Raw genomic sequence first — 24,533 nt, 5'->3', positions numbered from 1 at the left:
CTAGTCCCAGTCTCCACCTTTCTGGTGGTCTCAATTACAGGATTTTCCCCTGATTCTCACTACCTGAGTCTAAATCACCATCTGGATTTACTTTCTATCCCTACACCGAATTTCTTTATCCAGCTTGTTTTCCTCTCCCCTCTCACTCTTTGTCCCTACTTTGTAGTTTTGTTCTCTTCTTGTCCAACCAATACTGGTTTCCTTTCTGTTGGCTTCACTTCTAGTCTGTCTCTCTCCATCACCTTCTCAGTTATCTCATCCAGCCACAGACCCTTGTAATTCCTCCTTGCTTCTCCATGTTTTCCTCAGCACTCTTAAGGCTCCTTCACGCTACCTCCTTTCTGATGTTTGTCTGCCTTCTTGAAACAGTATGTTTCCCTCATCAGCTTCCAGTTAAAGTCACTTTGTCTAATGAGCCATAGGCTCCTTTCTCCTTTGTGTTTATCTACATTAGTGTTTTAGTTTTAATCAGCAGTGGGATTTGTAGTGAATCTCTCACTTATCCATCTGCACTTGCTATGCTTTGGTTTGCCTCAAAGACAGGTCTCAGGGGACATGAACTAGACTCCTTTCAGATGAGAACTAAGCCAAAACACGTGCTAAAGGAGTGCACTTCATATATTCCAACCGCTGACGTAGGGACAGTCAATGGGATCAGGCTCATGCCACTCCAGAATAAAAGCCCAAATATGTATATTGTGCTGTTGGGTCCTCAGCACCAACTGTTTCACCCTGCAGCCATTATCAACCAAGCCCCCAGTTGCTATCACAAGACATACACTGTCCCTGTCTTCTTTCCTTTCCACATTTTTCTGCGCTTTTCTGCATTTAAACCTTGAACCATGTTGCCTAAATTCTTGCAGAAGTGTCTCTGAGAGCATAAGGGACTCACTGTTCATGGACAATGGCCCACGGCAGCCAGGCTAGAGAAGATCATTCTGAGCTCCTGAGTTCTTGGCCACAGCTTTCTCAGGTTGATGACAGGAGGTGATGTGGTTAGGGTAAGGTGGTAGGAGAAGCCAGAGGCTTGCAGGATGGCAACTTCAGAGATTTAAGCTGTTAGGTTTACTCAGTCTGTGCAACACCGGTATTTTTTTTTTCTCCAGAGATGAACGCATTTGCTAGATTTGAGAGAGATCCCCCAGGAAGGGTGAGTGGCAAGGGCTCAGCCTTCACAGAAAACCTGCTCCCTGTCAACATTCAGACTAAGACTTGAGAGTTCTAGGGCAGAGGCTGAACTAATTACTGCAAGTGAACAAAACAATTGATCTTTCCTGAAAGTAGGTGAGCCATTTGACAGATATATAGAAGATAATAGGGGGAAAAAAATCAACATGAGTTTGATAGAAAATACCAACCTAAATGGTTGGTCGAAGTTTGGCAAAGCTATGCATATCTGGAAACATCATCTTATAGATAGTTCCACAAGACAATATACAGCATTGCCTAGCCAGCAATGTGGTGACGGTGATTGTGATCAATCTGTAACAAAGGAAATAAAGTCCTTCTCAGAAAAAAGGATGGACATATGAAGAAAACAATTATTAATTTTTACTTGGGCTTTATTATCAATAATTTTGATTTTTTTTTTTTTTTTTTTTTTTAAGAGTGAGAGTTGAGGTAGGTCATTTGATCTGGCATGGTGCTCCATTTGCTTTTGTATTCATTCCAAGATATATACGGTGAATGCTGGTATGGTGTGTGTGTGTACACACACATCGACATGGAAGTAAAGCTACTCCTTCCCTAGCCTACAGGTGAAGAGAAATAGTTCTGGCACTGATTTAGAATCATAGAATCGTTAAGGTTGGAAAAGACCCTTAAGATCATCGAGTCCAACCTGTTAACCTATCACTGTCAAGTCCACCACTAAACCATGTCCTCAAGCACCACATCTACCCGTCTTTTAAATACCTCCAGGGATGTAGACTCAACCACTTCCCTGGGCAGCCTGTTCCAATGCCTGACCACCCTTTCGGTGAAGTTTTTCCTAATATCCAACCTAAACCTCCCCTGACACAGCTTGAGGCCGTTTCCTCTCGTCCTATCGCTTGTTACTAGGGAGAAGAGACCAACCCCCACCTCGCTACAACCTCCTTTCAGGTAGCTGTAGAGAGCAAGAAGGTCTCCCCTCAGCCTCCTCTTCTCCAGACTGAATAACCCCAGCTCCCTCAGCCGCTCCTCATAAGACTTGTGCTCTAGACCCTTCACCAACTTCGTTGCCCTCCTCTGGACACGCTCCAGCACCTCAAACACAGTACTCACGTTGCGACCTCACCAGTGCCGAGTACAGGGGCACTATCACCTCCCTGGTCCTGCTGGCCACACTATTCCTGATACAAGCCAGGATGCCATTGGCCCTCTTGGCCACCTGGGCACACTGCTGGCTCATGTTCAGGCAGCTGTCAAGGTCCTTTTCCGCCAGGCAGCTCTCCAGCCACTCCTCCCCCAGCCTGTAGCGTTGCATGGGGTTGTTGTGACCCAAGTGCAGGACCTGGCACTGAGCCTTGTTGAATCTCATACAGTTGGCCCCAGCCCAGCGATCCAGCCTGTCCAGGTTTGGTGATCATGTTTCTCAGCCATACCATTACAGACCTATTAGGAAAATGGTCATAACAGAGAAGGTAAAAGTAAAAAGCACAGATTGGTTGGAATAATTTATTTCATTTCACCAAACATCTAAAACTGATGACTCTCTCTCACAATTGGAGCTGTAAATGTATCACAGTGAGTGAATAAAATGAACCTTTACAACATTTTCTGTATTCTGCATTTTTGCCCCACTTACGAGTCTGAAAAAACACACTTCAGGTTTTGCCACATCGAGCTGTTTGTTTGTGTTTGTTTTTTCCAAAATGGGTTGGAATATTTACAAGATTAAATTTTAAATAAATAGGTTTCTTCTGTAAGCCAATGGTCATGTATTTCTCTAATCTTAAGGCATATAAACTGGACTTTTTTTTTTCCCGTCAGCAGGACATTTCAATTGCAAAAGTAGAAAAATGTCATTTTATTTGTCAATGATATTTTCTCTGTTCAAATTCTTTTAAATGAAGTTATTTCAGGGGAAGTATGTGACAGATCTGTAGTCTCAAGTCTTGTAATTATTAATGTTAAGCGATGTATGATTAACTCCAACCCTTGTATGAATGAGATTTACAGGCATTTTGAAGCAATCTGTTTTCTTCTGTTATTAAATTTTAGAGACCGAAGAAACCACCACCTCCATCAGCTCCTGTCATCAAACAAGGATCAGGTAAGGTGCAGCTGATTTTGTGCAGCACGTGTCAGTGAGCCACATCTTAGTCTAAATTAAGTGTATTCAAATTTATATAGAATTCATCTGTATCAAAATTGATAAGCAGGAGGTGTCTAGACAGCAACTAATAAAGCAGAATCAAATTGCAAAAAGATGAGAACCCTGAAAGACTGTAGTGTGCTTTTTAAATGTATTGCTGGCAACCATGTGCACCATTTTAAAATAATGTATTTTGCCTCTTAAACATGTTAATTTGGAGCAAGCGTGATACTTCAGTTTTTAAAAGTTCTCCAGTTCCATTCCTTGACTGAAATTTGCTGTGCGCGTGTCTTTGCAGTATAGACCCAATATGTTGGGGTCTAATAACACCTGCAGGAGGAAACTGCATTTACTTTACACCTACAGATCTGATTTATTCTAGAGATAAAGAGCTTTTTCGCATGTCTATAAGATAGTGTCAGAGAACTTGGCTGTAATACAGTGGCCCCATCTGAGTTGCAATCTAAATCTTACAGATCTGCATGAATGCTGGAGCCAGCTGTCTGTCTCTAGGTTCTCTGCCATAGTTAGATTCTTGGTTTTCAATACTTTACAGCCATAAGTATAAAACTTAAAGGAGTTACCCTGAATCTGGTTACATAGATAATGGTGCTGCAACTGCATTAAGGGACTGAGTATGTTTTCCAAATGGATGAGTGCTAGCAAAGCTGGTTTGGGAATATGTTAGACTGAATTGTGTATAAATACTGAGAGCTGAAACCACTTTTCTTTGTAGTTTTAAAACAAACTCTCAATACAAATTTCCAAAAGTGCCTGGATGATTTATTTTTTTTCCGTGCAACTTAGAAACAGTTAAAGTATCTAAGCACTTGACAGTTCTGACCTCAGAAACCAAATTCCTGTTCGGTTCATGTAAAATCACCGATCACAAGGCATGGGATGCTCTCAGGGTTTTCATTTGTATTGCAGTCATGCTGGAAACATGACTATGGCTGGAATTCTTTAATCCCTTAACTCCATTTGGTTTGTTAAAATTCTGCAGCAGCACTACCGCTTCCCCCACTGTGGGCGCACATTAAAAAAACAAAACAAACACATCCAATCTAGCCAGATTATTTTTCTTGTCACTGTGGTCTGTTCCAGCTTTCAGTGCTTTAAAAAGTAAATTTCCCTCTCCTAGAGTCTTGTTCTATGAATAGAAGAAGAAGTTACACCAGTGTACAATTTACTGTGAATCAATGGGCTATAATTTAACTAGTTTGAATTTGTCAAGCAGTTTTTTGACTGCAGAATCATGGCTATAAATATTTGGTTTGCGTATTGACAGCCATGGTTTGTTCTTCACTCTGTCTTGAGACTCCTAAAAACAGATTTGATTTTAAGATTAGTGAGTAACAGTGTCCAGAGAGAGCAGTATAACTTTGCCATCTAGTGGTGGTTGCATACTAAAGATGTCTTAGTGACAACTGACATTACAGCCCGACACATGTTTTGGAAAAGCTCTATAAACCGTTATGTTTCTTTCAATTTATACTCCTATAATTAGAGAATAATGCTTTTAATATGTTTGTACCTGTTTGCATCCAACGCATTAGCTGTGTCATCATACCAGGATAATGTGCCCATTTTCAGAAGGAAAAATGGATGCATAAGGGATGCAGACAATTTGATTAAGGCCATCTAAGTCTATGGCAAAGCCAAGGCTATGGCTGTTCTTTGTTTTCATACTCAGTCTTTGACAAGACCTGGCTGATTGTGCACAAGAGTTTCTTCTGATATGTATTTAGAGGTGAAAATCAGCCTATGTTTTTTACCATCCTGACATCCTCTACTTTGTCAAATTGTCACTCTACCGAGATAACACTGTATTTTACCACATCCCTATGTCAGGCCTTACTGTTGATAGTAGGTAACAATTTCCAGTAATGTTTCTGCATATTTAACCAGTCATAGTGTGATGAATAAATTGAGAACCGTCAGTTGCAGCCTAAATAATTAAATATCAGTATCATCTTCTGATGCAGATCATAAAATCATAGCAGAGAATTAGAATTGATCTTTGTAGTACAAGCGGTACATATGTAAAGGAGGTGTCTAGTTCATATTATAGTGTAGCTGGAACTTTGGCTCTATTTCCAAATTCTGCACAGCAGTAGACTGCCAGGGCCATCTGTGCTGGGCTACTTTACAAAGTAAGGTGAAAACTGAAGCACCAAAGTTAGGAGCACGAGTCCCTTACATAGTCACTGAAAAGCAGCAGGCATTTCACTGGGTAGCTGGGATAAGCAATACAACTGTGTCTAGACTGGAGAATGGGAATACGCTGTCGAGTCCCTCTGGGAGCTGGTACGGAGTTCACCAGAGCTTCCTTGCAGGTGACCTTCTGCTGGCAGCTAAGGCAGGATCATGGTGCCTGCCTGGGTACTGATTAATGTGGGGGGTCACAACCCACGTAGGGAGTACACCTGAGCCTGGGAGCTCCTAAGTGTTTGTAGGCTCATTGCTTTAGACATGGCCTGAGAGTGTCCCTCTGTGTGGTAATGATGACTGTTAATCGTACTGTGATTAGGTATATAGGCTTGTGTCTCTTTTTTTCTTGAACGCACTAGTATGTGCAAAATTATCAATATGTTGACTTGTGCTTTGCATAACTCATGTTTAGAAAGGCTTTAATTGGTTTCTAGCAACAGTTTCTCCTCTCAGGAGTGAAGTATTTTTCATAGAATCATTTAGGCTGGAAAAGACCCTTAAGATCACCAAGTCCAATGTAAAATGGCAATTCAGTATTATTTATTGACATTATTATTATTGACATGATAAGTGATACAGTGTCGCCTGTCCAACAGCGCAATTATATAAAGAAACAATGGCCGGTGATCACCACTGATGAGCAATTTGCACGGATGAGTACTGATTTCTAGGAACCAGCTGCAGAATAGGGTTGCAACAGCACATTCAGAAAATGTAAATGTACTTGAGAACAGCTTACAATAGAATAGATTGAAGCAAAAAATTGCCCTGTGTTCCCTGCCCTGCCTCCTCTACTTTTCTTGGATCTCATCTACTGTAATTTTTATTGAAATACTAATAGTGGTACCTAAAGCGGTTTTCAACACTGCTAAGTTGAACTGGCATTAGCATCTAGTAGTTAGCCAATGCAGCAAAGCCAATATCCAGTAAAGCATTTCTTATAATCCGGGGACTAGAAGATTGCATCTTGCATGTGCCAGGAAATTTTTGCAAAATCTTCCCGTTGTTGGTGCCACAAGTTCCCATATTCCTTATAGCAAAAGAAGTCAGTATGTCAGGGTCTCTAGTACAGAGGCAGAAGGCAGAGGCTTGCACCTCCAGGCCAAAGGCTGTCAGTTAAAATAGTCATGCAGAATACTGTCGCTACTACTCTTCTCATCATTCTAATGTGTGGAAGTAAACAGCTAGTACTGGAGGTGAAAAAGAAGGGGGTTTTAACTTAATGTAAAATAAGCCCTGTATATTCATCTATAGTAAGTATTCTCTTGGCAGAAATGCCCCATTAGTTGATTTATTCCTAATGATTCTCTGCACTGTTGAATTGCTCTTCAGTTAAGTATGTCTACAATGGTAAAGGATCTGTCCACATTTAAAAATCTGTAGTTATTGAATTTTTTTTTTCACAGAATGGTCTGAGAGTGCCTGTTCTTTTGAGGTGCGTGCTTTTGGAAACTGTGAACTTGACTGTGAAAACATAAACATCCAATTGCTTTTTTGTCATCATGGTGTAAGGAAATACTTGAAACTAATTTTATGCTCAGTTTTAGCAAGACATTTTCAAATTGGAGAATGTAAAAAGCCTAAGAAATTGCACTATTAAATCTTATGTGGCCGTATATGCTGGTTTGTTGGCTTGTTCAGAAGTCTAAATTTTCCTTTCTTTGACAGGTACCACAGATCGAAAGCATGAAATCAAAAAGGTACCTCCTGAAAGGCCAGAATGTCTTCCTAATCGAACAGAAGAAAAAGGTATGAAATGTGCTTTCCTGCCTGCTCTCTGCAGAGAGACAGGGGAAATGGAACCGATGCATATCCTCATTTCCCAGTCCCTGTTTTCATTAAGTGTATTGTTTGGATGTTAATTTCCCACTCTGATAGATCTGTGGTGATACGCATTGTGGAAGGGATCTCATTGTTGCTTTTGGGCTAAATTCAGGGTATTCCATTGTACTAATCCAGAGCTGTTAAGTACTTGCAGCCTCAACTGAAGTCAAGGGGAGATAGGCTCTCAATACATAAAATGCTGTCTAAAGCTCTGTGGTCAGTAAAGCCCAGGTCTCTGGTCGAGTGAGATACCCCAGATTAGCGTGTACTTTTTTCTTAACATCTACATGCCTTGGTTCTCTAGTTAAAAGCAGGGTTGGTGGTTTTCCTGCATCACAGAGGGGTTTTGTGAAGATATAATCATTAATGGTTATGAATCACCCCATTATCATAGTCACAAAAGTCATAGGCCAGCCTGTGAAGAAATGAAAAAATTCTGTCTTCAAAGCCAGGTTTGAACAGCACAAGAAATGGGGCACAGTACCACAGAGAGCAGTGACAAGGAAATTAAACCTTTAATGGTTTCATTGCGTCCATTTTGCATTCTGAATAGTTTGGGAAAAATAATTGCATTGATTCTCTAATTGAAGATGGTGTCAGGTTTCATACGTTTAAGTGGGCTGTTAGATTGTACAGACAAGTTTGTTTATGGGATTTCTTAACTTTTAAGTATTCCAACTTGCAGTCTTTTTACAAGGCACGTGTATGCACATGACTAAATATATAATATGCAGTTATAATTTAGTGCCAGAACACTCAGACTTTGCACCAAGATCTGTTTCTGGCTATAAGTCTTGGCGATCTGACAGGTGTTTTAGCACTTTCATCTACGCATGTCTACTTTGGTTAAGTGCACTACTTCTTGTGGTTATCTTAGCAATAAAACCCTTTGCTTTCCATTTTTGGATTTACAGAGCCAACTGTCAAAATGATGAAGGAAGTTTAAATATGCTACTGTCCCAGGGTGTAAATATCTGTAACTTTTCTAAAAGTTGAAAAGAGACTGTAGGGGTCATGCCTAAATTTCTGGAGTACCGGGGAGTGGCAGGAATTGTTTGATGTGGTGTGGCAGCAGGGGTGGCACAGGAATGTTCTTTACGCTGTGTGTTGGTATGCTGCCTATCCCGTCCTACATACATAGTTTAGATTCTTGAACACTGACGCAGTATAAATTGTCATAGGAGTAAGTGGGTAAAAATTACACAATACGCTGGAAAAGCTTCAGTGTTACAGAGGACCCAACAACTGCATCAACAACAACCCCAGGCAACGCTACAGGCTTGGGCAAGAGTGGCTGGAGAGCTGCCTGGCAGAAAAGGACCTGGGGGTGTTGGTTGACAGCTGCCTGAACATGAACCAGCAGTGTGCTCAGGTGGCCAAGAGGGCCAATGGCATCCTGGCTTGTATCAGGAATAGTGTGGCCAGCAGGACCAGGGAGGTGATAGTGCCCCTGTACTCGGCACTGGTGAGGCCGCACCTCAAATACTGTGTTCAGTTTTGGGCCCCTCACTACAAGAAGGACATCGAGGTGCTGGAGCGTGTCCAGAGAAGGGCAACGAAGCTGGTGAAGGGTCTAGAGCACAAGTCTTCTGAGGAGCGGCTGAGGGAGCTGGGGTTGTTTAGCCTGGAGAAGAGGAGGCTGAGGGGAGACCTTCTTGCTCTCTGCAACTACCTGGAAGGAGGTTGTAGCGAGGTGGGGGTTGGTCTCTCCTCCCTAGTAACAAGCGATAGGACAAGAGGAAACAGCCTCAAGCTGTGTCAGGGGAAGTTTAGATTGGATATCAGGAAAAATTTCTACATGGAGAGAGTGGTTAGGCATTGGAACAGGCTGCCCAGGGAAGTGGTACAATCACAGTCCCTGGAAGTATTCAAAAAAATGTGTGGATGTGGTGCTTAGGGTCATGGTTTAGAGGTGGACCAGGCAGTTAGGTTAACAGGTTGGACTCGATGATCTCAGAGGTCCTTTCCAACCTTTATGACTCTATGAAAGTGTACTGAAAAAGGGTATATGCCTGTGAACAACAGTCACTTACTGGACTATTCCAAATCAATGTGTATTGTGTATTCCATAATCCCCTCAGACTGAAACCTAGAACCCATTAAGTAATACCCTGTAATATTCTCAATACCTCTTACATGTATACAGAGGTGTAATATTCACGACATATCATAGACAGTGTTGTCAAGGGAAGTGGGGTGTTGACATAGTAGGATACAGAGAGGAAAACTTTGGTCCCTTTGAGAGTTTTGTTCCTTCTTGAAGAAGAATCAGGTTTCCTATGGTGTGGCAAATGTGTTTACATGTTTGTTTTGTATTACGAATTTAGAGCATATTGTTTACAAGAGTTATGCATGCGTATTGTACTTCACATACTCATAGGCATTGCATGTTTGGCATTGAATATTAGTATTGTGGCACTTCCGAGCTATGCATAATCAGTTCTGCAAATGATCCACTTTTTCACTGGCAAGCTGAAAAATTCAGCTCTAAGTCTGTGCTTGAAAACCTAAATAAAAGGTCTGATTTTTCTGAGGGGTTTACACCCTGCCAAACATTGCTAAATTTTAATGCTTTTGTTTTCATTTAACTGCAGTTCACTTGAAACACACTTCCCCCCTCCCCCCCCCCCCCGAAATGGTATTTCTCTGTTTGTTCAAGAGACGTTAAGAATATCCAGCACAATTATATTTGTGACCTTCTAGCTTAATATTGTTTCATATTAGAATTTGATATAAACTGTGCTCATGGGAAATTGTTCCATATGGCATGTAATTTTTTGCCATTCTTATTTTTTACTTTCAGAAATCAGTAAGTTACTAAAATAAAAAAATAGCATTGCCATTCAGACACTGCACACACATTTCGGCAATGAGGAATTACAGGCAGAACAGTCAGGCAGGTCAAACAGATGGTTTGTGGTAAACCATATATTTCAGATAAAGAATGTTTTAGGACAGAAGTGGAAAGGAGATAAGCTTTTTCTTTGTATACAGTGTATCTACAGTTGAAGATTTCTTGTTTAATTGTAGACTTTTGAGTGCAAATGAATTCCACTTAATAATATCCGTGTTCTTTTTTTCTGGAAATAATTGATTTAAAGAAAGATCAGAGAGAGAGCAAAAACAGTTAGACTTGCAGAAGCCTTCCGTTCCTGCTATACCTCCGAAGAAACCTCGGCCACCCAAAGCAAACTCTGTGAATAGACCTGGTACCTTGCCCCCAAGACGACCAGAAAGACCAGTTGTGCCTGTGACTCATACAAGGTATCGTTTTTCCTCTGTCCAGTGCTTTTGGGATTAGTGGAAAAAACACAGATTTAAAGAATTTAGATTTTACAGTTAATGTCACAATTTATTTCACAGTAAACTGTATTTAAAGAACAACAACAAAAAAGAAAAACCTTCTAGTCATCTGGCTGGATCATAACTATCTTCTCAAGAATAACAGTCTTAGACTGTTCATTACTTCGTGTCTACTGATGAACACACTGTTACTGAAACATCATAGTTTCCACTGCAGAATATGTGGGAAATATCTGCATCAGTGTGCTGTGCTGATGTTGACTTTCTTAGTTTACCTCAAATTATTCCAGCTTAGCCGGGGCACTAAGTCAGTGCAAAAGCTTGGATTGCACTGCGGAACAGCGTTAGACAATGCACATTTCAAATATTGTCAGCTTGGTTTCAGTCTGTTTTCTTTGATCATTTTAGATCAATTCTTAGCAAAATACGTGTGTCTTCATAGAATGTTCTTTAAGCTGGTGCCACTGCAGAACACTGCTGTCAAGTATTTATGCTCTGATGTTGGTTGTTACTCCGTAGTTACATGATGCTCTTTATCAGATGTGGTTACAGCCTTTGAGGAGCACTGGGAAATTGGACTTGCCAACACAACTCCATTTAATCTCTGCTAGAGCTTGGAAAAGCAGAGGTTGCAGAAATTAAAGACCTCAGCTGAAGTCCTAATCAAGTCTAGATGACTACATTAGTCATCAGCATCTGGGTTGTGCACTGTACACTTCCTTTATGCATAGTGGATAGAAATAGGTGAAAACCAGAAAAAAGCAGTTGCCTAAAATGGGCAAGCTCCACATCTTGCAGAAATACTAGAATATAGACATAGAAATAATTTTACTGTTGTACTGTTAGAAAAACTAGCTGCTATTGAACTACGGGAGTTCAAGTATACTAACGGTGAATTAAATACCAGAATGGAGTATAGGGTAGAGTGGAATAAAACAGAAATCCTAGACGTTGATTCCCCTCATTCCTCCACATATGGTTCATTAAAAAAATGCTCTCAGTGTGAAATCTGAGACACATAAAAAAATGGTGCCTGCCTTGTGCTGCCAGTTTCATCTGACTTTAAGTGCTTTGGCTGTGCATCTCTGAGAACTTACCCTTCTATCCAGGTGCTACTGCCACAGCTTCTTTTGGACTTCTTGGCTTTGAACGTGCTTGTCCCGTTGTTCCAAAATATAGTCCACACCTGCTGGTCACTTGGGCATGCTTGGAAAAGCAAGTATTTGCTATGACCTTTACATTTAGCTAAGTGGTGTCTTCTTGGCAAGACCAATACATACCCTAGTGTTCAGTTCACTGGCTAGGCATGCAACGGGGTAGCTATTCTTTTGTTCTGTCCTTTGCCTGGAATATTTTAAACATATTATAAATACTTGAAACATTTAGAGTTGTGGAGGGATGTTTTATTGCTCTTCTGTTTTCCTTTTTTCTAAGAACAAAATTGTATAAATTAACCATGCATTCTTAAAGATATTTCAGTTTTCATGTTAACAAAGTGAAAAAGCAGATCTAAACAGTAACCCTGTTATGTTCTTAATTGTCCAAACTCTGCTATGTCTAGCACAGAAAAAAATATGCTTTGTTCTTTTTATCTAATACCATTATATTTGAAAGAATTTTACTTGTAACAGTAGTTAGATTAGAACTTAGAAGGAAAGGTGACTTCTAAGGTGATGATCAGAGTGCTAGCAGTTTCCATATTAACTACTTTATCGGCTAATTCAAATTAATGGATATATCTCATATAGCTGTTCTGCCTGGTAAGCTCTAACCTGTAAGATTGTCTTATAGGAAGAGGGCGGAAGGTTCACATAATGAAATAATCCATGGAATAGATTTTGAATTACTTGAACGATTAAGAAATGTGAAACTTCAAAAGGAAGCAGTCACTTCAATAAAGGCGTTTTGGTTTTAGATCAGTTCAGTTTAATAAGATAGTAAATATTTTTAAGACCTGCTGGTATCCATTTCCAGAATCTGAAAAACCTAAGGCAATTAGAATAAAAATTGAATCAGCAGAATTTTTGCTGACCTGTCATGGTTTAACCCCAGTGGGCAGCTCAGCCCCATCCAGCTGCTCGCTCGCTCCCCCCAGGTGGGATGGGAGTGAGGATCGGAAGGGCAAAAGTGAGAAAAGTCATGGATTGAGATAAAGACAGTTTAACAGATAAAGCAAATGCTGCATGTGCAAGCAAAGCAAAATAGGGAATTCATTGACTACTTCTCATCGGCAAGCAGGCGTTTACCCATCCCCAGGAAAGCATGGCCTCATCACATGTAATGGTTACTTGGGGAGACAAATGCCATAACTCTGAACATCCCCCAGTTCCTTGTTCTTCCCCCAGCTTTATATGCTGAGCAGGACATCATATGGTGTGGAATAGCCCTTTGGCCAGTTGGGGTCAGCTGTCCCAGCCGTGTCCCCTCCCAGCTTCTTGTGCACCCCCAGCCTGCTCGCTCGCAGGGCAGTGTGAGAAACAGAGAAGGCCTTGAGACTGTGTAAGCACTGCTCAGCAACAGCTAAAACATCTGGGTGGTATCAACACTGTTTTGGTCACAAATCCAAAACATAGCACCATGCGAGCTGCTATAAAGAAAATTAACTCTGTCCCTGCCAAAACCAGTACATGATCCTAGTGGGAAAAATTGCTGTAGTTATAAAGTGAGTCCCATGAGATTTCCATGGCTGCTGGTTAGCAGAAGAGTTTTTTTTTTCTGTTCTGAGTAACTGGCTTGCATCTTATGCCTCTCACTGACTTTTTGTGGTGATGATTATTTTTCCATTTAAATATAATCCTCCTTCCTTGGAGGCAGGTTAGGGCTTCAAGGGCAATAGCAGAGGCAAAAACCATGTGGGACAGAGCAGTTGTCAATTTGCTCCAAAGGCTTCACAGCTTATTTAGACATACCTGTGATTATACAAGTTGTTGATGAGTCAATTCTCTGGAGTAGGCAAGCCATAAAGACCTACAGAAAGTGCATTTTTACATTCAGTCTAAACCAATCTGTGTCCATGCTGCTGCTAACAGGGGCAGGTTCCCTCTCCTGGCAGCCCATTCCTGCAGCCTCCCTTATGTTAGCACCAGCATTTGTGCAGCCGTTCAGCCATATGGGTCAGGGAGTTGCTCCAGATGGCAATTAATCAGTTTGCTGTGGGATTTCTATTAATGTGGGGTTTCTTTCAGGCTGATGATCTGTCTGATCAAGCTGACAGCCTATCTGCATGGGCATGAGCAGGGGGAGGGAGATGCTGTGACCAACAAGGGATGGCTCCACTCCTTTCACAACAGTATGGATGCAGATAGGCATAATAAGCCTGTTGATTCTTGTGACAACAGAGATGAGTTTTTTTGTGGGGTTGATGTCATATACCTCGGTATCTTTTATAGTTAAATGGTAAATGTTGTGACTTTCAGCCCTAAATCACACCATCCTAAGAATCTCCTCCAAAACCGTACTCACACATTTCCTAGAGCGCTTCCAACTCACGTGATGCTCTCAGTTTGCTGGGAAATATATGTGTGCAAAACAGAGTACGCAGTCAGATGCTCATTGCCCTGTCAGCCAAGAAACTATGTTGCTTCTTGTAGATTTACAAATATATAAGCAATTTTTTAAAAAAAGTTAAAGACCAAGAGATAAGAAAACTAATTGATCAGGTAGATCACTTGGAGTATACCCTTATTTATCATCTTGCCAATTAATATATTTTTCTAGGAATGTGTTAAATTTCTTCTGTTTTCTTCCTGGTGCAGACTGCCTGCCATATTGATAGCTGTGTAGGACTAGTTTGTTTTCCAGGTCATAAACTGGTTGTCTATCTTTTTTAGTTCATAGTAGACTTGTCACCCTACCACAGTGTTTAACTGGATATATGTTCACTTAATCTGTGACTCCCTCCAGTTTTTAACACAATTTTTCAGGCTCTTTGTCACAGCCTCCCTGAAGTCCGAAATAGGGTTTCCAGCCACTTTGTGTTTTGCTCATCAGCTGCTGCCATGAGTTGAGGTTCAGGCCATCTGTCAGCATCTTATTCTATCAAAAGCAGAGAGAAATGAAAAAAATCAATGAGATTCAGGAGCTCGCTATGTATTTTAATGGCAATGGCTAATTATTGCTATTCATGGAAATGCGCATCTGCCTGGGTTGTTTCAGGGACAGATCTATATTTTTACCCATAATTTGGGTACCTTACATACGTCATAATTGTTACAGCGCTACGCTGGGAATAGTCATTGTGGAAAAACTATGATATTTGTTAGGTGACCTCATAATGATGGTAAGTACAAATTATTGCATCAATTGAACAGTTGTTATCACAGTAAATGTCACAGGGATTTGTCTGTGTGACCTGTGCAATGCCAAGATACTCGCCTACCACTGGCCCTTTTTTAATTAATTGTTTCAATAGTCAGATTATTTTAGCAAGCTTAAGTAGTTGTGGGATATAAAGTTCTACAAAGAAAGAATAATCATGTTGCTTATGTTTGATCTCCTGTTTGATTTAAAAATAGTTCCTCTGTATGAAGTATCAGAACTCTTGACACTTCCCTATTCCAAAGACATTTTCAAACAGACTAGGTGATCTTGGTTCTTTGGACCTTTGGAAACAATATTTGTAGTCTAATCTCATAAGCAACATGCAAAAATAAATAAAGATCTTCTTTTGGTGGAAGAGCTGCGTTTATGAGTAAATATTAGGAACTGCTGAAACACACAATGCTAGCTTGATGTTCTCTCCCTTTCTGCAGTATTCTAGATAGTCCATCGCTAGAGTTTATGCAAGCCAATTAATTAGAAAAAATTATAAATGAGATGTTGAAGAATGTCCCTTTGCCCTTAGGTTTCCTTCATGTTGAGATGCTGTGAACATCTGAAGAATTATTCAGGACACTACGGTGTCTAAAATAGGCTTTTTTGACAGGTGTTAAGGAGAAATGAGATAAGGTTAATCCATACAGCATGTCTCCTTACTGGAGATTGCTCTCTCTGACACATTGCTATTACTCTGGTGCTACAAAGGAAGAATATTTCGCTCTCTCATTATTAATTGCAAGTTAGCTATCAGTTTACTGTAATCCACACAAAAACTCCAATAAAATATCTCCTCTTCTTGATCCAAATGCAGGAGTGATAGTCCAAAAGTGGAATTAGTGGGCAGTACAGTATCCGGCACTCTAGAGAAAGACTCCTCTGAAAGAAGCAATGACATCGGTAAGTTGTAGTGCTTTTTATAGTTTGCCTAAGAAATTCATGGTGTAAATTTCTGCTTTTTAGTGACTTTGTTATGATCCAAAAGGCAGATTGAGGATTTGGCAATGAATGTGAGTGCATTTATATCAAATTTTAGCTGCAGGATTAAAGGATCATTTCTGCTTTACTTAAAAAAGTTTTGTTGGGGTTTTCTGTTTAAAAAAAAATTTTAAAAGGAAATACGGAATGGTGAGCTATTTTGAATAAGAGGGCTTTTGTTATTTCTGTTTAAAAGTCTGAACAAGTGAGAAGGCCAACGATAATAAGCCATACTAGTTTAACAGATGTAATATTAGTGCTGCCATATTTTTAATGCTGCAAAAGATCATGGGTTTGGTGCAGTTAGTAATCTTTATACTTTCCAATACAAAGGAATAGAGACCCAGTTCAGGCCAATTTGAATAAATTTTACTGCAAGCACCAATTAAACGCAGTCTAAATTTCTCTTGAATATAACAGTTTGTGTTCCTGCAACACGAACAGTTTAATCGGGAAATCACCTGGAAAGGAGTAACGCTAGGTTATTTTTCTGTCTTCTCTCACCCTCCTTCCTTCTCCAGTTGGCAGTGCAGGAGAGATGGTTGCTGGGGTGGGTGCTGCAGTAAGTGGCACTTGGAAAGCAAGGTGCTCTGACTCTTGTCCCAGGGCTGTAAGCAAAAGCCGCGACAGCCATCTTCTACCTCTACTTAGAAATACGCCGGCGACAGCTGCTGCCGTCGCTCTCCTCCGCAGTCGCAGCTGTGCCGCGAGAGACCCGTTTTTGTAAAAGGCAGAACCAGGGTACCCTGAATGTGTAAGCATTACTACTTTCCGCTGGTGGCATTAAATGTTATTTCGGTGTGATGGTTTCTACCCAGACTGCTTTATTAGTAAAGCATTTCTGTGAAGTAGTATACTTTCAACAGCCAAACCTGCCTTTTCTTCAGACTTGAAAGCAGAGCTTTTAGTTATAGATGGATTTTAATTGCAATGTAACAATAAAATGCTAAACTGATTTCACATAGGTTTATGAGCTTTTCAGCATCCATATGTCTGCTTTTTCTTAACCTTCTGCTGTTGCTATGGTTTATGATAGCAACATTCTTCTGGAGAAGCAAGTAGTATGTTTCTTCCAGATTTTCACTGGGGATAAACATAGAAGTTAGAAGCTTGTGATAAATTGCATGAACATTTTTATTGTAGAGGTTAATACAAAGGAATGGGATTGAAATGCAGTCAAAATCTACCATTTAGTGTTTGTTACTCATGTTTACAAATATGCTTCAAAGCACATAAGCTTTTGCTTACTTGAAAGAGAAAGCTATGACTGCAAATAGCATATAGTGGTCTGGTGGAAGTAAACTTTTTTAATCCTTGTGCTAGTTTCCTTGGAATCTCTATCAGGATAAAAGCTTAGAGTGTTTTGTATTTTTCTGGTTTTGGGGGCTTTTTTAAACAATGTATAAAAAGCTAGGTAGGAAATTTGATTTATAATAATTTTTATTCATTTCCAGAATTTAGGTGGTCTTTTTCTGTGTTGTTGTTGTTGTTGTTTTTTTAATGGAGAATTGGAGCCAAGAGGAGTCTATTAACCAAACCACATACACAACATGTTGCAAAGGGCTTAGCTGGTGACCTCCTGTTACCACTAACAAGGGGAACCTATTGAGCCCAAGGATAAAATAGTGTGAATACTCAGATAAGTATAACTTGATAGGGTCAAACCAGAATGGCATTTAAAAGGGCAAATCATGTAATTCTAGCCTGTTAGACACTCGTTAAAAGAAAAAAAGAAATAAATTATTATTTTGGAAGGAAAGCGGACCCAAAGATCATAACCAATGTGAATTTTCAGGAGGCTTTTGACGGCTCATGTAAAATATTGTAAAAGAAATAAACAGCCTTTTAAGAGAGGGTAGAGCAATAAATTAAAACTTAATAAGACAAAACAACTCACAGTGGATTAATGTCTTTTACTGTAAGGAGAGGTTTGGAGTTCAGGACAGTTTACAGGCCAGTGTAATTGGAAAGATTTATGATAAATGTGTTAGATTTTTTTATTTATTTACAAAGCGAACAATGGGTTGGAGAAATCCTGTGACTAAACAAGTTATTAGTAAAAATGATGGATGAGCGAATGGAGTTGTCCCAGTGTATTCCAAAACACTGATGGATTAGGCAGTGTGAGTCCAGGTAATATTTAACTGTGGTATGTGTTACCAGCGTTGCCCCAGCCCCGTGTACTCTGTGGGGAGGACAGCCTCAGCTTCTCCAAAGTTCATCCTTCCCGTCAAAATGGACCTGATTAAATCTAGTCATTTGATGTCTTTTCAGTAATCCAAATTCACACCACGAATTAGAGTGGACCTGTGTGACAAACAAGGTGGGGCTTAGCAGTAGCCTTTGAAGAAAATGGAAGTTAAATGGCCTTTGCAGCAGCTCCGGTATATGACCATTCTGGCCACTGGGCTCCTCTTTATTCCTCCATTAGCCCCAACACCATTCCCAGGCACTTAGAGCTCTTGGGGAGGACAGAGGAAAAAGCAGCAGTCAATTGCAAGTTGCCTCCCCCTCTTTCATGCTTATGCTAAGTACTGATGGTGAATTGTGGACTGAAAATGAATATTACAGCACTCTCCTGTCTTTTTTGCACTACTGATGTTAAGCTGGATAATGGCTGTCATGTTTGCAGTGTTTACGTCCTGCAGCCAGTCTAAAACTCTTGTTCTTTCATTCAAAGTAGAGAGATGTACAAAAGCGCTGGAGAGACAGTTTTGGTTATAGAAGCAACCCATACTAAAGCTGGATGGAGAGCAGTTTTCCATTCTGTGAAACCTTTTTAAGGATTTCTAAGTTGGTTCCTTTTCTTGATCATGATGAGACCCAAGCCTTTACAGTGAGGGAGGAGAAGATATAGGGTCCTTCCATATGACATTTCCCAAAACCCAAACAACTGATGGGCAACAACAAAATCAGTAATTCCATCAACAATTGAGAAGCAGTATGCAGAGGGGAATTGGGGAATGCAGGTTCAAAACTTGTATTCTAGGTCCCCTATTCTGCTAGATCAATGTGTTAAACATTGCTTTTTTTCAGAAAAGGCATTTTTCTATTTATTTTCTAAGTAATATTCCATCAGTGGAACAGTGCTGTCTAACCAGAAAACCCCAAACCTTTAAAAGCACCTTTAAAACCATTCTTACCCAGCTTTACCGATCAGGAAAGTCACAAATGCTGGAGCAAGGCTGAGGTGATGTGTAATACTGTGCGTAACGTTCTGTCAGTTGCATATACAAAACGTTATTTTTATGTAGATGTTAGCGCATGGCTTGATTTCACTAGCATGTTCTGCAGAGTTGTGACTTGACATTTAAATTTCTTGATGATAATACAGCACTGATTACAATTTTGCAATCTGTACTGACAAGCACAAGTCCTGTTCAGCAACATCACTGCTGATTGTGGTTATAATGGCAGCTGTTACCACTGTTGTTCATGCCTTTGCTTCTTTCCACAAGCCTGACAAAAACCGTTGGAAAACTAGCCTTCAGAATATATTATTTAAGAGGAACCATTCCCCATTTCTCCTCACTTTTTCTTCTTTTTTTTTTTTCTTCTTCCCTGTTTTCAGTGATGCCTTTACTTTCCTTTCCACACATCTTTCATCCAGCTTTTCCTATTTACATCTCTTTGCCATGGGTAACTCTTCTTCATTTCATGAGGGTAAGGCTTTTTTATTTTTTTTTCCATTTCTTTTCTGTCCTGTCTTTGCTTTAGTTGACAAGGCATAACAAACGAATACAAAAAGAAGTGTTTTGTACAACACCTAATGTGTACATGGCTATTACAGGCTTTTTTTTTTAATTAAAAGTTGAAATTGTGTGTACTGTGACAGAAAATTTTGCACCATAGCACTGAAATGAGAAATCATTATAGTTTATTTTATTTTACCTTAAGACATTTTAGTGATGTGACATGTACAGTTTGCATGCGCTGTTTGTCAATGCTGTGGTTTCATTAACCTGTTCGTACAGACAGATGGTGTCATTGCAAAGTTTAATGCATATATTTCATTTTGATGTCCTTACATGTTACAAAAGAAAAATATTTAGCAACATGCTAGGATGGTTCTCTAGTCTGAAAGAGGAAAAAAAACCCAACAAAACGGAAATTTGAATGAGCGCTCATGGGCTCTCAGTGGAATGTGCATGGTCATGTCACCCAAGTATTGCTGTGGTTAAATCACAGTAATTGCATCTCTTGTAAAGTCTCATGTACCAACAACTGTTCCTGGATTGACATTGGCTTTTTGAGCTTAGTTTAAAATGTTTCCAAAGCAACATAAGCCACACAGAAAGTAAACCCTATTCTACCAACAGAAGAGTAGTCCTTATGTAGAATACATTGATTTCAACAGCTTAAATTCATGCCTTATTGCATAACTTGACTTTTTTTTTTTAGGTTACATGTTTCTTTTTAATTCCTCAAAGAATTGTTATATCTGAGGGCCAGTGCAATGACAGAAACATCTAGCATATATAATAGCTTACTGGATCAAAAACTAATGTTTCCAGAAAATTACTGAATTATTCAAATTAATTATTGGTATTGAGTTATTTCTGCAAGTCAGGATTAATTCTAAATCTTTTAACTATATATGTACACACACACATTTTGGAATCCTGCAATCCTGAAACAAATCTTGTCTATCCAAAATAGGCTTGCTTTGAAATCATCTGACAATTAAAATCATACCGATTTAAGCTAAGTGATTTAAAGAATAAGCCACAAAGAAATAAAAATAATATATCTACTGCGGAAATGCTCAGTTAATGCACACAAGAAGCAGTTCCTGTGCTTTGCAAAAAGACTGAGCTGCACGGGTGCTTCCCACACAGAGCCAAGTGGACACATCTTTCCAATATTTTTCCTGGCTCTTTACATGTTTTGCATAGTATTTATGAAAGCAGTTAATAATGTTCATCAGTGCTAACATAAGGCACATATGCCTTCAGTGATTCCTGCTGAAACATATAGTGTTGGTATGATTTTTTTTTTAAAAGATTCCTTGAAAGTTGGTGTCATGTTTAACCCCAGCTGGCAACTAAGCACCACACAGCCGCTCACTCCCCCCGGTGGGATGGGGGAGAGAATTAGAAGAGTAAAAGTGAGAAAACTTGTGGGCTGAGATAAAGGCAGGTTAACAGGGAAAGCAAAAACCACACACGTAAGCAAAGCAAAACAAGGAATTCATTCACTGCTTCCCGTGGGCAGGCAGGTGTTCAGCCATCCCCAGGAAAGCAGGGCTCCATCACACACAACGGTTACTTGGGAAGACAAACGCCATCACTCCAAACGTCCCCCCCTTCCTTCTTCTTCCCCCAGCTTTATATGCTGAGCATGACGTCCTATGGTGTGGGACATCCCTTTGGTCAGTTGGGGTCAGCTGTCCCAGCTGTGTCCCCTCCCAGCTTCTTGTGCACCCCCAGCCTGCTCGCTGGTGGGGTGGGGTGAGAAGCGGAAAAGGCCTTGACTCTGTGTAAGCCGTAACTAAAACATCCCTGTGTTATCAACACTGTTTTCAGCACAAATCCAAAACATAGCCCCATACACTAAGTAGTATGAAGACAATTAACTCTATCCCAGCCAAAACCAGCACAGCTGGTTAACATAGAATCATAGAATCATAGAATCGTTAAGGTTGGAAAAGACCCTTAAGATCATCAAGTCCAACCGTTAACCTAGCACTGCCAAGTCCACCACTATACCATGTCCTTGAACATGGGTACATTTTTCAGTGTTTCCTCAGACTTTAATCTTCAGAGCACTTGCTGGTGGATCATGGAGTACTGGCTGAACCCACGTTGTTAGCCATACTCTTTTTCTGTCCCTCCCCCCAAGCCTGGTGCTAACTTGCCTGGAAGAGTAGTTAAAAATACCCTACTTGAAAATATCTAATAAACAAGCAAACAAACAAATCTTCAGTATATCGTGTTTCCTTGAGTTATATTTGCAGTTTTTCTGGAGCTGTTCCTGCTCATATTTGTTAGGAGAGGTGATTGCTGTGCCTCTGACTAGAAGGAAAAGTGATCTAATAAGATTTGGCCCATGCTAGGGAAAAAGACGGAGAATCTTTCCAGTAAAAGGTTGGAGAATGGAGTGGGTCTGTCTTTACATCACAGGCTGTTACGCTATGAGACACTGTAATTATTTTGCCTGAAGACACAGAGTAAAAGTTGGAAAAAAGAAAATACTGGTAAATATAAGGGTTGGAGGACAAAATGTGACATGCATAATGAAGACCAAAATCTGCCTAAAGCAGTTATTTCTTTCTGTGCTGCTGTTCATGCTCATTTTAATAGAGCAAAGCAAAGGAGCGGAATTCTCAACTGGGTTAAGTTGTAATATTCATGTCAGTGAATCAAAATCACCCATAAACATAGTTGTGAATTGTAAATATTGTAACGGGGGATATGTTAATGGTCCATTGCGTAAATTAATTAGGTCTCTTGCCCGGAGGGTCCAGAAAAAGGCAGTAAACCAGAAATTTAAATCATTCTCCATGTGTGTGAAGTTGAGGTGCCTGAAAACAGCATATCCATTTCTTCTAGCTCAGTTTTCTTGACCTTTCAGTTCTTTCTTGGCATCTTCTGAATCGTTAAAAATAAAATCCTTATGAGGGCACTGGCAAGTGGTTAGCAGAGCTCATTATGGCAGCTTTCTACATTCAGCAATTAAAACGATAAAAGTCAGGGCTGAAATGGGAAAAGATAATTGTATACTTTAGGAGAGGTGCCTGTCCAGTGACTGACCTGGGAAGCCAGGTGAGCTAAGTTGTTTCCCTCCAAAGCAAAGAGCCATGCGGGCAGGCCTCCCCGGCACATCACTGTTACACTCCTGAACCCAGTAACCCTGCAGCCAGGGAGCCCTCCTGCTACAAATGCATTACCTGCATCTTAAAAAAGAGTCTGCAGTTCATTATGGGTGAGATTCTGCTGCCCTGACCCTGGCTGGGAGCGTGGTTGTGTTCCTTCAATGGTACGATGCTGTTCAGCATGGAGACAGTAGCAGAATCTGGGTGCTTGAAGTAGTTAAAATAATTGTGGTTGTCTGAAAATTCCCAGTAATATTCGGATTATTGTTTCAGTTGTTTTTTAATTAGTGCTATATATTGAATGGACATCAATGCAGACAATTTTGTCTGCACTCTGTCTCATTTGATAGCTTTCAGGGTTAGTGTATATAAGACAGTATATATGCCATTTCATAAGCCTATTGTCAATCTTGTAAATGTATTGAAGATGATTATGAAATGAAATCTATCTCTGTGGCTTTTGTGACACTATCTTCTTCAAATGAATTGAATGCCACCTTTGCCTCATTTCTTCCAGCCCTGCTGTATTTCTGTTCTGTGAAACCTCGCCGTTAGCATTCTGAGTGTGTTGATTCTGCTATTATCCATCACTTTCCATTTCAGTTTTCTCAAGGTGAAATCTCTGCTAATTCAAAAGCTTTCTGTCTTCATTATGTGTAAATTATTTTGCCCAAAGACTTAAACACCTAACCGTAAGATAAAGTTGAGGCCTAGACGTATTTTATGCCACAACAGTAAATGCAAGGGGGAAAAGGGGTAAGGAAGGAAGCATAACCATTTAACTTTTTCCTTCTGGTTTTTTTTTTTTTTTTTAAGGGATTGAAGGTTGTTTTCTAGGAAGGTACAAGTCTAATGAGCTGAGAACTTTTTCCTTAAATAATGGTTTTCCTGGATCTCAGCATTTTTTTAAAAACACCATCATCATGCTTTTAAATAACCATGTCTCCAAATGAACATAGCAGTGGGGAAAAACATCCTATTCTTAACTGGCTTGGAAGGATGCCAGGGAATAATTCTTGCACAACTAACATTTTTCATATTCATTAAATATGTTTGCTCACTAAGCCAGACATTTTGGTGTGTGTACTACACTAGTATATTCGAATTACTCTGATGGCTTTCTCCCCATCTCATGAATTACTTCATGAATTACCAGCTTGATCAGCGAGACAGTAATAATGATGAATGCATCTGTTTATTCGTAGAACAAATATCAACTATTTTTGTAATTAGGGCGTGCCACTGTTAATTGAAGGGTGCCTTCGGTGTTCTGTGTGTTCAGTAAAACCTTCCTTACTGTTTGTTATTACTAACAGACATAGAGAAAGCTGGGCCAGGGCAGAGTTCAGGTCTGTTGGATGCTGATGCTGCCTTATGGGCAATTAACATGGCTGTGAATACAGTAGATTGGACTTTATTTTTAATGACATCCCATTTGGTCCAGCTCAGGAAGGTTTTACATTTTGCTTATGAAGTAAATTTAAGGTCCCAATTTCTGATAGCTAACTAAAATAAAATCTCTGCATTTAATGATCTCAGGGAGTATAATATAGTCATACCCATATAACCTTGCTTTCCATTAGCAAAAAATAATCAAATAACCAACCTGTCATTACTGAATCTACAGTATAGATGACAGCAAGGCAGAGGTCTCTTGAGTGGCTGTGTTCCTCATTTTCTTTACCAGTTTACTGTGTGGGAATTTTCCTGAATGAATACCTCCTAGGTGATGACCAGGGAAGGTGGTGATAACCTCAGATGCAGAACAGATTTGGGAGTGAGAACCATGTC

At 39.9% G+C, this 24,533-nt stretch overlaps 1 protein-coding gene across 4 annotated transcripts in view; it reads left to right on the top strand.

Moving 5' to 3' along the window:
* SH3KBP1 (SH3 domain containing kinase binding protein 1) overlaps window positions 1-24,533 on the top strand; it is a 237,564-nt gene that overhangs the window by 199,974 nt on the left and 13,057 nt on the right. For all 4 annotated transcript variants that reach the window (XM_082334033.1, XM_082334034.1, XM_082334035.1 and 1 more), the window contains 4 exons: window positions 3,205-3,256; window positions 7,178-7,258; window positions 10,435-10,597; window positions 15,765-15,850. In XM_082334033.1, the coding sequence (XP_082190159.1) occupies window positions 3,205-3,256; window positions 7,178-7,258; window positions 10,435-10,597; window positions 15,765-15,850 (382 nt within the window). The remainder of the gene's footprint in view (window positions 1-3,204; window positions 3,257-7,177; window positions 7,259-10,434; window positions 10,598-15,764; window positions 15,851-24,533) is intronic.

Source organism: Platalea leucorodia (genome assembly GCF_965183815.1).
Source record: "Platalea leucorodia genome assembly, chromosome: 2".
Classification (NCBI taxonomy): Eukaryota; Metazoa; Chordata; class Aves; order Pelecaniformes; family Threskiornithidae; genus Platalea; species Platalea leucorodia.
The sequence above is the reverse complement of the archived record's forward strand: the minus strand, read 5'-3'. Positions and strand labels throughout refer to the sequence as shown.